The 15,168-nt window shown below is 36.4% G+C and overlaps 1 protein-coding gene and 1 non-coding gene across 18 annotated transcripts in view; one reads left to right on the top strand and one right to left on the bottom strand.

Annotated features, from left to right (window-relative positions):
* The window catches only part of GTF2E1 (general transcription factor IIE subunit 1), a 156,533-nt gene that overhangs the window by 67,187 nt on the left and 74,178 nt on the right, over positions 1-15,168 (top strand). For all 17 annotated transcript variants that reach the window (XM_081571863.1, XM_081571864.1, XM_081571873.1 and 14 more), the window contains one exon: positions 2,810-3,287. In XM_081571863.1, coding sequence (XP_081427989.1) covers positions 2,840-3,287 — 448 coding nt within the window. In that variant the 5' untranslated portion in view covers positions 2,810-2,839. The remainder of the gene's footprint in view (positions 1-2,809; positions 3,288-15,168) is intronic.
* Positions 10,236-10,374, bottom strand: LOC145540032 (small nucleolar RNA SNORA70). The gene has a single exon (XR_014078159.1). It is a non-coding gene; the product is annotated as a small nucleolar RNA SNORA70 (small nucleolar RNA).

The raw sequence follows: 15,168 nt of genomic DNA, 5'->3' as shown, positions 1-15,168 counted from the left end.
TAATTAGGGGAGTAGAGGCAGTAAAGGAGAGAACACATGGTCAGGAAGGAGGCTTTTAGAATGTAGAGATTTTGAACAAGGTGCTTCTTTGCTGAGCTCCAGTTTCATTTGTTCAGTTACGTGCTGAGTATCTTCACAGTAATATCCTGTGGTATTTCCTCAAAGACAAGCAACTAAAACTGATTGCTTCATTTCTTCCAAATCTGTTTCTCTTCAAGTGTTAATGTACTTCTCATAGTAGTACTTTTCTTTTCCAGTTACAGTGGCTTAAAACGAATAGCTGTATGTTATTGTTTAATAGGTATAATGTTTCAGTTTTACAAGATGAAAAGAGTTTGGAAGTGGTTGGTGATGATAGGTGGATAACATTAAGAATGTATTTAACATTACTACTACTATTAAAAATACTTAACTGGTAGATTTTTTTGTGTATATTTTATCGGTATTAAAAAACTGGGGGAAAAAAAACCCAAATAGCTATTTTAAAATTTTAAATAGCTATTTAAAATACTCCATTTCCAGTATATTATTAGACTATATTATTGGGGCCTTTTGATTTTGTTTCTCTAATAAGTTTCATTCATCCTGTCCTCTGGTAATTTCTTCTTCTCTTTCATAGTATAAGTCTGATTACTATAGCTCTTAATATCAATACTTCCATATGAATTATCTCATTTAATCTCACACATCAATGCTATGAGAAAGGCACTGTTAATCTGATAAAATGGAGGCTTGAGAATTTTCCAGGGTCATAGGCTAAGAAATGGTGTAACTGGGATTCAAAACCTAAACCTACTGGAGTCCTCATGTCACTCCCTTTTTCAAATCTTTAGTGCCCCCTGTGATGTTTCAGGCAAAAGTAACAGGCTGAATGATAAGTAGTAGAGGGCTCTCCCCATATGGGATGTGCTTTGGTGGGGGTGTGTGTAATCGCCAGGTACCCAGTTTGTTGGTAGCAGTAGTCAGGGACTTATTCTGTAAATTTGTCACCTAAGGAGCTTTAAAAAAATCAATGTGATGCCTAATCTGGCCCTCCCAGACCAGCTGAAACAGAATCTCTGGGAATGGGTCCAGGGTGGGTATTTTTAAATGCTCCCTGGGTGATTCTGCTTTACAGCCAGGGTTGAGAGTCATTGGCCTGGAAAATGGAGTATATGGGGTAGCAGGTCAGGGAGGGGAATATAATAGTAGGAAATAATACTAGAAAAGTAGGTTATCTTCACATTTGTCTGCCATTCTTTGGTCTGTTTCTGAAACCACATATTGTGTTCTGCCAGTTGTTGAACATGTAAAACATAACCCCAAAAAGTAGATTCCAAGTACAACATGTAGACCAAATTGGAAAGGAGAACAAAATATGTCTGTTAGTATATTACGATACTGCTTTGGTGTTGAGCCCAGACACTTGCTTGGCATCCTTAAGCCCTGGGATGACAGAAAGCCTCAAGGACCACAAGTTTGGATCTAGGTGCTACTTTGTTATCTCTTATATTTAGTCATGCCTGAGTATCTATAATTCAAAATATATATTTTATTATAACTATTTCCTTTTATTTTTCCTTTATTACAGATCAGGTATTATATCCCTCCTCCTGTATGTGTATGTTATTGGCTATTTAGAAATACCTTTATAGTACTGTGGATATAAAGATATTTTTTATAAAAAAGAGGTATTAAATCTAATAGAATTAATAACTACTGATTTTAAATAAAAGGGTCAGGAGAAACTAGTATTAATAACAGTATGATTCCCTATTGAAACAGTTCAATAGGATGTCTGTTGGAAATTTCCTTGTAGTATAGGGACATATTAAATTGATATTTAAGCACTTTATTAGCAAGTGCTTTCTAAGCACATTACGTTCTCATTAATTCACCACAACCTCATTGAGGTAGTTAATATTATCCTTATTTCTCAGAGACTAAAGTGTGCCTTGAAGTTGTTAAGGAATTTGCTAGAATCACACAGCCACAAGTTCAAATCCCAGGCTCTTTTGACAATCACATGGAAGTCTAGCTCATGCCGGTTTGGGCTTCTAGAAGACCGTTCTCTGTATACAGTTAACTTCTGCTTGTCTTGCAGGGGATCCATTATTTAAGGATATCTTGGTCTTAGTTGTTGTTTTTAAGAACTGTATAGCATTTGCTTATTTGGTCATTTATCTTTTCAAGGTTGGTAAAGCTGTATGTAGTTGTTCATTTCTTTCAAGTTTATAACAGTAATTTTGCCAAACACCTCAGCTAGTCATTATTTAGGTGTTTATTGGTTTCTTATGAGTTTATTATGAGAGCATGACTTTGTAGAACATTCTACAATCTATCTTGGTAGAAAAATTTTACTCAAGAAAAGAAATAAAGACATTTAAAAGAATATGCTAACTGCTAACTAAGTTTCTCAGGGTTCTTTTTCCCCCAGCATTCCCAAAGATCTGTAGCATTAAGAATAATGAATGAGACTTTGTTTAGCCTTTTTGTGTTTCTCTTTCTGAAATAAAGTGGGCTTGATACAATATATCATTGCTATAAATAATGTTGCTTTTTGGAATTAAACACTCTGTAGGTCATGAAAATAACCATATAAGAAATATGTCAAGCTTTTTAGGTGTAATCTTTTGTGTACTGTAGAGGAATATCTTGTTCTCTGTTACATGCTTGGGCATTATAAGTATTTTAAAAACAATGTTTTGAGTACTTTTGTGGCACTCCAAGAATACTGGTCATCAGCTACTTAATGGGTTGATTATTTTAGATTTAAAATGATTGTTTTGTCCGTATTCTAGCTAATTTTCTCTTTTTTTTTTTCTGACAGTACATTTAAAGTTGAAGTTTCCTGCTAAAGATGGCAGATCCAGATGTCCTCACTGAGGTTCCTGCAGCATTGAAGCGGCTAGCCAAGTACGTGATCCGGGGATTTTATGGCATTGAGCATGCTTTGGCCTTGGACATCTTGATCCGAAACCCCTGTGTGAAAGAGGAGGACATGCTGGAGCTTCTCAAATTTGATCGAAAGCAACTTCGATCAGTCTTGAATAATTTAAAGGGAGACAAGTTCATCAAGTGCAGAATGAGGGTAGAGACTGCTGCAGATGGGAAAACCACTCGCCACAACTACTACTTTATCAATTATCGTACTCTTGTTAATGTGGTAAAATATAAATTGGACCACATGAGAAGGAGGATTGAAACTGATGAGAGAGATTCCACCAACCGGGCTTCCTTCAAATGTCCTGTCTGTAGTAGTACTTTTACAGACTTAGAAGCTAATCAGCTCTTTGATCCCATGACAGGTGAGATTTTTCCAGTTAATGAATCTTTCTTTTAAGTAACTTTTTAGAATAAGGTGTATATCCTTTATCTTAAGTTGATTTATATAGTTTTTAAACTGATTATACGTATCATTGTGTGCTTAGTTGCGTCCAACTCTTTGTGGCCCCATGGACTGTAGCCTGTCAGGCTCCTCTGTCCATGGGATTTCCCAGGCAAGCATACTGGAGTGGGTTGCCATTCCCTACTTCAGAGGATCTTCCCGACCCAGAGATCAAAGTCGCATCTCTCGCATCTCCTGCATTGGCAGGTGAATTCTTTACTACTAGTGCCACCTGGGAAGCTCTATATATCATTATAGAAGTGAATATATTGGTGTAAGTAAGCATATAGTCATTCTTAGTCTTAATGTCCTATTTGTCATACTACTTTTAGGCGCTATTGCAAAGCATTTCTCCTTTAGAAGGGAGTTTACTCATCCATGGACTATTCTTTCACCCATGGCCCTTCCACCTCTCCTTCCACTCCCATCCCTTATATACAACTGCACCCTAATCTAAAGGGTTTACTTTCTCTACCACTTTGAGGCTATTCTGACTTTTCTGAGTTTACTTTTGACCTCTTCATTCAACAAATATTTGAGCACCTTCTTGTGCCAATCACTACCAGACAGTTATAATAAATGCTTATTATTGGTACTTTGTTAGTAGAAGTACAAAGTGCTATAAGGAGGATATAACTAGGGCATCTAATCTGGTTTTGGGAAGGCCTCTGAAAGAAGTTAAATAGCAGGGACCTAAAAGATAAGTAAAAGTTAACCAGATGAAATAAGAAGGGGCACCCTTTCCTCTTAAGTTAACAATATATATATTCAGTTTCTTAGCCAGTCATTGATGGAAGAGAATTGTCAACAAGAGTTATAAATTGCTCCATTTGATTAAATTCTTAGTTTTAAGGATTTTTCTGACCAACACAGAATTTACAAAACGTGTTTTCTGAAAATACAACATGAAAATACAGTTAACATGAGAAATTTTAAATTGCTGACTTGTATAGTTGTGTTGCTATTTGTAAATTGGAAAAGAGACTATAGTTTTACTGATTACTCAGTAGATGAATTTTGTATTGAAAATCTGTAAAAATCTATAGAAAGATTCACTGCTATTATGTTATATTGTCCCTTTGTTATGACTGAATTCAGAAATACAGGTGACTTTTTCATTCATAGATCTGACTTTAAAATAACTGTCTAAAAATATAATTAAAATTTTCACATATGAAATGTCTTATTGTAAAAAAATTACAGGTTTGTGTATATGTTTAATTGTGTATATATTATATATTGTAAAGAATTTTTAAAGATTTTTAGTGGGAAATAATACCAATATCAATTAAGATTATTAGCAAAAAGAGCATGATGGCCTATGACTTTTCCTTATTTATTGTGAAGCAATCATTTTGGATGAAAAATCATTTAAAGAATTCACATTTGTGTTAAATATTTAATTTGTTTAAACCTAACTATTTACTTTGAAAGGGCTTGACTAGGAGAGGTCTTAGTTAAAAGAAAACCTTAACCATCCTGAGTATTGATGAGTGTACTATAGAGGAAGATTGTAGATTATATCTGGAGCTCTTTCAAAATAGACTAGAAAGTCTCATGATTTTTTTGCTATTCACTGTAACAGATTTCTTAAAGGAGCTCTGGGTTTTGGTTTTGTGATTTTCTGCAGATGTTGGTGTTACAGTGGTCGTCTTCGTCATTCTTGACTGCAGTGGAAGGTGTTATCCAGTCCCTCAGAGAGGGTAATTTAAAGTAATATGCTTCTATTACATTTACTCAACTTGATTCTTATTTAATTTCATGAAAGTTTCTAAAAGGAAGGTATCCCACTGCTTATATATCAGTATTCAGGAGTTTTATTCATGATGCTCTTCAAATTTTACCTAGGGTTTGTGTCTGAATGAAATTAGTTGTAATTAACAGGTGGCTTGTAGAAATGACCTAACCAAATACAGTCAAGATTATTTGTGTGAGGGAGTTGAGATAGAGTAGGGAGCATGAAAACATTTTATAAAAGAGAGCTAAAACTGAAACAGTTGTTTGTGGCCAGTGTGAACAGAGGCCTGTTCTGTTCACTGTATTCTTAGTACAGGAGTTATGGTCAATATGAAGCTGGAAAGAAGGGGTTCATCAGAGCAAGAGTAAGTCCCTTTACATTGGTATCACTCATGGGAGGGTGCCCTGATCAGCCAACACTAATAGTCAACTTAATTGGCAGTTATGTCCCTTTAGTGATGCCTGAGACACCATGATTGAAAATTCTTAATCATTGGGGATCCCCATTCTGAGAAAGTACTTGCCTTTTGATTATGATTTGGTTTTTCATTTGGCCTTTTCCTTTATGGAAAGAATACGCTGATTGGGTGATATTAGACCTCTCAACTGCTTGTCAGTCTGGTTTTGTTTTGTTTTTCCACTGTTAATACCTCGACACTATCCCTTGTTCTTCTGTATATTCCCTTTAGAAATCTTGGTCTTTTCCTGTCTGTTTCCTTCCTGTTTTGCTCAGTATTCATTTCTCTCCCCCTCATTTTGAAGAAGACGGGAAATTAATGCTTGGTATGTGTGTTAGAGGAGAAGGAGGGAAGTTTTTCTGCTGTTAATATACTCTGTTTGAATTGGTACAGTTTTCATTCTAAGCTAGAGCTGTACAATGCTATTTTATTTCTTGGTTGCTGTTAGAGATTGATGGTATTTCTGACAGTGCTATCTAATGGGGTTCTATTTCCCTTCCCATTTCAACAGTTCTTAGGTTTATACACTGTGATTTATGTTAGTAAATAGATGGTACTCAGGAATTAGATGAAGCCCTCTAGGTTTTACTTCTTCCCTGATAAAAAGTTCTTAACTGTGTACGGGCAACTCTGCCACTGGACAGAGAGTAGTGACTCCTAGATGTGTATCCAGAAATTCTGGGCTCAGGAAATTGGGTCCAGCAAGAATTGTTTTACCAGTGTTAATTCACATATAAGCCAGTGATTTCTCACTTTAGTTTATAGCTTTTCCCTCCCCCATCTCTTTTTCCTAAAGAGTGTATTCTTTCCATACTTTCCACTTAGATTCTGCCTTTGGTGTTCTGGGGTTGAACTCCAAATTTTTGATGCTTGCTATGTAATATCAATAGCTAATTTTATTAAAATGGAATAGTCTAGCTTTTGCCCAGTATTCCCTGGTTTCAGAAACTTAATCAGGCAAAACCAGTTGTTTTATTTCCTGAAATATGGAAGTCTTCTGTAATGAAAACAAAGGTAGCATAGCATTAAACCCCGTCAATCAGCAAAATAGCGTCTTGTGGTTCATAAATGCATATTTTAGATTTAGCAAGCCTCTGACCATGAGGATAGACTTAGCATTTCTACTTTGCAATCTCAACCACCATGATATTGTTAATGATGCTTGTAAGTTAAATTCAGCAACATGTTTCCCAGAAGGGAGGGGGAGGTTATATTTTCTTTTTAGATGTTAAAAGTTAGATGATGTGGAAATATTTTCCATTTATAATTTAAAAATTACATAACCATAGTGCCAGAAAAAGTTCTTCTCTGAAGAGAAAAAAATTATCTCAAAACCACGAGCCTTTTGTGTATTATCTATGATTGCAGTCATAGCAAAGAATAGTTTGTGATCTCTTGGTTTCTTAATGCAGCAACTCTCTTGTTTCTCTCTAGTGTTCTAAATGTGTCTTTAGGTGTGATTTTTTTCTCCTGTATTTTCCTTTCCTTGCCCCTTTGGGGCACTTTTATTCTTTTTTTTGGGTGATATAAGTATAACACTTTAAATATTTTTATGCATATAGCATTTTATTCTTGTTTTTTAAGTTTTTCCTTAAGAGGAAATCTTAGCAATGGGAATACTATTATTCCCATTAAATATATATATATATATTAATGTTTAAAAAGTTGAAAAAATAAGTTAAAAATTATAGTTAAAAAAGTTAAAAGTTAAAAAACATAGTTTTATAACTTATGTAAAGGCATATAAATGTAGTTTTATTGTGGGTTGGATAAAATTGCTAGGTGTTTGGGTTAGAAATAGGGAAGCCCCTATTACTGAATTCACCTAGAGACGGGGGCGGGGAGTCCCATTTTAAATCAACTTTGAAATAAGTTAATTTTTTAAAGAAGAATCTTATAAATGAGTGTTTAATACAGTCTTATAAATAGGAGCTTAGAGATTATCTAGTTCAACTCATCAAATGTGTGTGTGGGTACATATACACATGTCTGTGTTGTATTCTAGAGGATATTTCGAAGTAATAAATAAATGTAGGGCTATTTCTGGAATGTTTTAGACTTCTAGAATGTTTTAGATTGAGTGTAGGGGAGATACAATAGCCTTCATGGGGATTCACGTTTTGTGTGGCTCCTTGGAAAAGACTTAAAAGTCAGAGTTTAGAATTAGTGTAAAAGAAGTCTTTAATAACTAAACTAAAGTGTTTAATGAATAACTCTTAAAAATAGCCAACAGTGGAAACAGACCTCTTCCAGTGGTTAGTTTTGAGTCCTTCAGAATATTCAAGTAAACTCCTTATCTTCTTGGAATATTAATTTCTAAGTTTGGTGTTAAATCATGAGTCCCTCCTTCCCTTACGACTGTAGGTATGCCTTTTGATTTAGACAGATCTGTTTCCTGATTCCTACATCATTGAACTTCCTCTTCAGTTCCTTTAACATTTTAAAACTGTCAGAGTCCTGTTTTAGTGAGCCTGTTTAAGACTTGTTTGCTTGTGTCGTGCTCGGTTCATGTCTGACTCTTTGCGTCTCCTTGGACTGTAGTCCATCAAGTTACTCTGTCCATTGTATTTTCCAGGCAAGAATACTGGAGTGGGTTGCCGTTTCCTTCTCCAGGGGATCTTCCCAACCCAGGGATCAAACCCTAGTCTCCTGCATTGACAGGCAGATTCTTTACCACTGAGCTACCTGGGAAGCCCCAAGATTTGTTGCCTACATGTTTACTAACTTCATAAAGCAGGCTGCTCTTTCCTCTCTTCATCTCTTTCTACTTAAGACAAGATGTCTGATAAGCAGTGTGTTCAATTCCTGAAATGCTAAAAACACAAACAAACATAAAGAGGAATCTTTCTAGGATTGCTTTGCTCAGTTGCTGATTGGGAATCTTTGCTCAGGATGGGTTCATTAGAAAATTATACTGGGAAGCTCAGAGGTGTGAACTGGGAGAGGTTGGTGATGGGGCCAAAGGAAGGTGATTATTGGAGTAAGTAAGGAATAAGTGTCTTACCTCTTCTCCCCTTAACTTTACACCAAAACCTTTAGGGCTGATTTTTAAAAAAATTTGTTTAAGGGTTTGAAAACTTTTTAAAAAGAATCATCTGTGATTTATCTTTTTTGTATTTTGATGCTTTTTTGCATTTTACATAGGAGCAAACTCATCTGTGAAGAGCTGCTTTTTAGTTTTGATGCTGGCATACAATATTCTACTGATAATTGTCTTTCAAATAGTCATATCAAAATGAGATACTTTTTTGCCTGCTCACTGTATGTTGAGATAAATTCAATTTAGGCCTAATTCAGAGAATATATTATAAACTTCCTTTAGTATTCACTCAAGTACTACACTTTAATTTATTGTTTTCTTTCCCAGGCTTAGTATATTTTTTCCCCTTTATAATGAGTTCCAAAATCGAGGAATGATGCATGGTTAGACCAAATCTACATGTGTTGATTTAAGGAAAAACAGAAGCCAATTTCATTGATTGAATTGAAGTTTTGGGGGTGGAATTGTATTGTGTACATCATTAATATATTTGAGATCTTCTGAATTTAGAAACACGTTAAATCTGCTTTAGGTTTTTTTTCCTTTTTCATGCAAATGAATGAAGATTTTACAGTGTAACTTACATGTTCTGCAGTAGATTGCTGAAGTCTGGTTTTTCAAATTCAACTTTATTATAGATAAAATAATTGTATAAAATATATAACTATGCTCCTCTCATGTCTGTTACTATTTTATAATAGCAATTCCTTTTATATGCACTTACCCTTGTCCAGTAAACGGAACAAATTTGCTTTATGAAAGAAGTTTGGAAATTAGAATAAAGGGTAACTTTTTGAGACTTCAGTATTTGGTGTGATATTTTAATAGGTACACCCATTAACGTTTTGAGTTATAAAAGTTTTAACAAAGGACTTGATAGTGCTTTCAAAGAATATCTCAAGGATGATTGTGTAACCTTTGTGTATTAAGAGGGAGTTAGTTGAGTGTTTTTGGAGATTCAAAATAACATTTGTTTTCTTACTTCTAAAAATAAATAATTAATACATGAATGTAAACTTGTTAAAAACTCAAAATAGATAGACTAAAATGGCAAACCTAGTTTTTCTTCCTCTCCCACTCAACCCAGTCCCTCTTTCCACCTTTCTCTGTGTTGACAATTGGTAAGTTTTATGATTATATAAAGTTTTACTTTATATACCCAAGTCCACCGCACCCTCCCTCCTCCATAAGCTAAATCTGAGAAAGCAAGAAAATTCTTTTTTTTTTTTGACAGGAAAATAGGATTTATTTGTGGGCGTGAGTAAGGAAGGGAAAACCCCAAGGCTCTTGTGAGGGCAAGGCCCACCATTTTTCCAGGGAACCACGATTAGGGTTGTATTTGACCCCATAGCCATCTGGAATGAGCCACTTTTCTGCCACCATTTTTCAAATTCATCTGCATTAAACTTAGTAAATCTCTAGTCTTTGGAGATGTGGATCTTCTGGCGGCCAGGGAACTTGAACTTGGCCCTGAATAGGGCCTTAATCACATGCCCCTTCTTCTGCAGCTTGGTGCAGATAGACAGTATGACTTGGTCAGTGTGGACCATAGCCACTGTGCCCTGGGGATTTCCAAAGGCACTGTACATACTTGTCTGGGACAGCATGCCAGACATGAATGTCCACCGGAAAAGGCAGTCTCTAGGGTCCCTTGGGGCAACCCATACATGCAGCACACTGTATACACTATCAGGGAAGGTGCTGTTTGCAGCCATTGCACATCAGACCTCCATGGGGAAAGTGATTTTTAATGAAATATTTTGTTATTGTAGCAGCTGTGGTTATTAACGCTTGACCAACTTAAAGTTCATATTGTAAGGGTATTTCAGAGCACTTATTAATGCATTGGGTCTTTTTTTGCATTATCAGTGTGTTCTGTGGCTATGTCATTTTCAGAGGTTGTTTTTGTTTCATTTTGTTTTTTAAGCAGTGCCTATGAGACAGCAAAGTGACCGTGTATTTGGGTTCCAGAGCCATGCTGGCTTCCAGTCTTGGGCTATATTAGTAACTATTCCTTGGGAAAATCCTATAATCGTTGTTAGGTCTTTTTTTAAGGATATGTAAAATGATAAGGTCAGTCTATTCTGTACCATATATGGTTTCTCTCAACTCTTAATTTCAAAGCACCCTATTATTTGGAGAATAGTTGACATTTTAAAAGTATAGAGAAGCTTGGGGATGTTTTATCACTGCTTTTACAGGGTAATGTTAGTCACTTTTGGTTAATTTGAAAGCCTTGGTTAGGAACTGAAATTCCTATAGCAGTGTTCATGTGAAAATATGCTCTGTTTGATTAGGCTGTCTTCAGGAACACATTGTGGCATAATGGAAAGTAATATTTAGAATTTTTGGCTATCTTATTTTCCCAAGCTCCTTAGTTTATTTCCTTTCCTCATATATACATAATCCATAAAATAGTCATCGGAAAAAAAAAATAGTCATTGGGAGGGGAACTGATGTCCCCTCAGTTGGATTTTTAAAGAATGGTAAAATTAATCCCATATGTTAGTACTGTATCTTGAAGTTTTATAGTTTCCTCTTTATTTCACTGAAATTCTACTGATTTTTAGTCCAGTTACTTGGTTTTAACATGAAGTGAATTGCCTTCTGTTTTGTTTTTCCTGGAAACTTTTTGAGTGAGGGTAAGTAAAAAATTTTTATTCAAATTTTTTTTTGTAGAATTGTCTAGAAACATTAAGCCATTATCTCTTGGTTAGATTTTGCACTACTCTTTTAACTGGTCTCCTTGCTTTCACTCTTGCTTTGCTTGTAAGCTGTCACAGCAGCAACTGACCCTTTTAAAAACACATCAGTGAAGTGTATGGTATGTGGGTTACATCTGAATAAAGCTGTAGCAAATAGAAAAAAAAATCACGTTAGGTTATGTCATTCTTCTATTCAGAACCCTTAAAAGATTTCTCTCGTTAGAAAGGCAAAGTTCTTAACAGAACTTAGAAGATGGGTTATTTATTCTCTTATTTCCTTCTCCTCCACCCCCTTCTACTCCACCCTACCCCCCATTTCAGAGACTGTTTTTACCACTTTCCTTAGCTCATGCTACAGCAACCACATTGCACCTTGTGCTCATCAGACATCCCTCGTTGCTTGCCTTTTTATATGCTGTTTTCTCTTGCTGAATTATCTTATCTATGTCTTGTTCCTTTATGTCTTTTTAGTCTCTGCTTACACATTGCTGTATCAGAGAAGCCTTCTCTAAGTTTCCTGTATAATACACGATACCCCTTTCTACCACCCTCCTTTTTCTTTATCCTCTTTCCCTGTTTTGCTTTTCTTTATTATACTTCTCAACACCTGATATTATTTTTTTGTCTTGACTATGGCTTGTGCTTAGTCGCTCAGTCACGTCTGACTCTTTGTGACCCCATGGGGAGCGGTGGTGGTTTAGTCACTGACTCCTAAGGAACTCTTGCAACCCTATAGACTGTAGCCCACCAGGCTCCTCTGTCCATACGGATTCTCCAGGCAAGAATACTGGAGTGGGTTGCCATGCCCTTCTCTAGAGGATCTTCCCAATCCAGGGATTGAACCCAGGTCTTCTGAATTGCAGGCAGATCCTTTACTGTCTGAATCACCATGGAAGCCCATGAATACTAGAGTGGGTTGACTATGGCTTAGTGGTAAGGAATCCACCTGTCAGTTCAAGAGGTATGGATTCAAGCCCTGGGTCAGGAAGATCCCCCAGAGGAGGAAATGGCAACCCACTCCAGTATTCTTGCCTGGGAAATCCCATGGACAGAGGAGCCTTGTGGGCTACAGTCCATGGGGTCACAAGAGTTGGTTAGGACTTAGTGGCTAAACCACCACCACTCCCCAATAGAATATGAGCTCCAGAAAAGCATCTCAGAAGATGATTGGCAAGATTTAGGGAGGCAGAATGTGGCAAATCCTTGGGACGTTAGTTTCACTGTGTTGGAGTGAGGGCTCTGCAGCAGCAAACATTTGATCCTGCCTCTTTCTTTGGCCAACCTTGAGAACTTGGGCTGCAGCATAACTTCTGCTTCAGCACTGCAGCACCTATAGCATATCAAAACAGTTGGTTGGGCTTATTTTATTTTGATTGATGGATTGATTTTTGGAGGGGAGGGTGTAGGAAAATGGCTGAATAATAGTCCAGTTGCAATTAATATGTTTGGCAGATCTTTGACAGTGAACTCTAGGCATTAGCCAATGACTTATTCATTGTGTGTTTGTGTGAAGAAGGGAAAAACAATCCAAATAATGTCTAATTATAATGTCCTCATCCCTTTTCCTCAATTGTGATAAATTTCCAAAGCATTTTCTTCTTGTTAAACTAAGGAGAATAAACAATTTTTTTCACTTTGGTTTTACTTGTACTTATTCATTGTTCCCTTGACTAAATACTTGCATAATTAAAATGAGTACCATGTGTGTTAATGAGTAAACAGTTAAGTCGAAGACCTTGGCCAGCGTAATAGATGTCATCTAAATTTTCTTTTTCTGTGTTTAGCAAAGGAAAGTGTTAAGTTTGAATTTTGTTGAATGTGACTTTTTTTTTTCCTTTTGTTCCCAGTCCTTTTTCTCCCCGCCTCTCATGCCTCAGATTCATTTTGGTTGTTACATTTATTATTTTGGGAGAAAGTTAAAATTGTATAAAACTCTTTCACTCTCCCTCTTCTTTTCCTCTCATCCCAACAAGTAGATCTACATCTATTTTCTCATTTTGGAGTAATAACTTACCTTCACTAGAAAAGTCCTGAGTCATAGAATTGGGACTTTCACATACTACTGAATGGACAACCCTAAATTACAGTTTTGAAATATCTGTTTTTAAAAAATCTTTTTCTCCCTATTTTCAATACCTGTTAATTATCTACATCTGGATATATTTTAATCATTCTGCCAATCCCAATACATTAAAACTCAGCAGAGTAAATGCCAGGCATGTGATACACATTTAATGTTTGTTAAATACATTTTTTGTTACAGATCTTCTCCCCTGCTCCATATTTTTTAAAATTGGAGCCTTTCCTATACATGGGAAAAGTTTGCTAAATTGTGGCTGGCAGGGATGATAGATTAGGAAAGGGATGTGTAATTCAGGGTGGTACAGTGAATTTAGTCTTTTGAGTCAGAAAGACTTGTATTTGAATCTAGGCTTTGTGATTGTCATTTTTAAGCTCTGACCTGATAAATGTCAGCTCCTCTGAGTCTTTATTCCCGCATATGTTAGATTTGAATAATACTGTTGCACAGATTGGCTGTGATGAATACATGGGATTATTTGTAAAGTAGCTTTCTTAGATGTGTGTTATGTGTGTGTAATTTATGGGTGTGTATGATCAAACATAAGTGTTTTTGAACTCATCTTTTCCTCTTTATCTCATTATTTGTCAAACCTGGCCTAAAGAATCTTTGTAGCCTTCATTTTCTTTCTGCTGGCATATTCTTTGATCAAGATTGGATGTTCTCCCTTGTGTGCCTTTTTGGTCTTATTTGAGGCGAGTGAAAGATGGTAAAGAAACTGAGGTGGCCTGGAGTAGTTAGAGAATACCCTAAGATAGGGGCTTTCCGGGTGGTGCTAGTGGTAAAGAACCTGCCTCCCAGTGAAGGAGATGTAAAAGATGCATGTTTGATCCCTGGATTGGAAAGATCTCCTGGGAAGGGCATGGTAACCCACTCCAGTATTCTTTCCTGGAGAATCCCATGGACAGAGGAGCCTGGTGGGCTACAGTCTATGGGGTTGCAAAGGCTCCTCTGTCCATGGGGTTGAAAAGAGTTGGACACAACTGAAATGTCTTAGCATGCACGCACCCTAAGATAGCATATAAACTAAAACCTCTCTAGCCAAGGTCTCTATTTAGCCTTTGTTACGAAATATAAAGCTTCCCTGATGGCTCAGATGGTAAAGTATCTGCCTGCAATGTGGGAGAACCGGGTTCGATCCCTGGATCGGGAAGATCCCCTGGAGAATGAAATGGCAACCCACTCCAGTACCCTTGTCTGGAAAATCCCATGGATGGAGTAGCCTCGTAGGCTACAGTCCATGGGGTCGCAAAGAGTCGGACATGACTGAGCGACTTCACTTTTCACTTTTACTTTGGCTTTATGAAATATAAAAGGTAGCTTTCAATTCTTGTTGACCTTGAAAATTAGCACCATACCATTTTCTCCTTGAAACACCATCCTATCCCTCTGATTATACCAAATTCTATCTCTCAAGGATTTCTCTTTCCTTGGGTTTATACCTTGACTGTTTGTGCTTCTCACTCTCCTTAATCTCTGGATACTCTGATTTACTTTATGGCTTCAGTTACCATCTATATGTTGTTGATTGTCACATGAAAATTTCTAATCTTAAATTGCACCGTTGAGCTCTAAGAAGTTATAATAAGTTGACTTCTAATAAATCCATTTTGAAGGCCAATGGGCAATGGATTCAGATATCTAAAGCAACTTGATATCTTTCTCCCACAAAGAAAAACAAACTTGTTCTTCCTCTTTGTTTTGGTAAATAGTATCCTTGTTTAGTTAAGTCAGATCTTTGTGTTGATGTCCATTAGTCAAAGACCATCAGATATGTGCCC

Source organism: Giraffa tippelskirchi, chromosome 2 (genome assembly GCF_054371585.1).
Source record: "Giraffa tippelskirchi isolate mGirTip1 chromosome 2, T2T-mGirTip1v1.2.pri, whole genome shotgun sequence".
In the NCBI taxonomy this organism is placed as follows: Eukaryota; Metazoa; Chordata; class Mammalia; order Artiodactyla; family Giraffidae; genus Giraffa; species Giraffa tippelskirchi.
The sequence above is the reverse complement of the archived record's forward strand: the minus strand, read 5'-3'. Positions and strand labels throughout refer to the sequence as shown.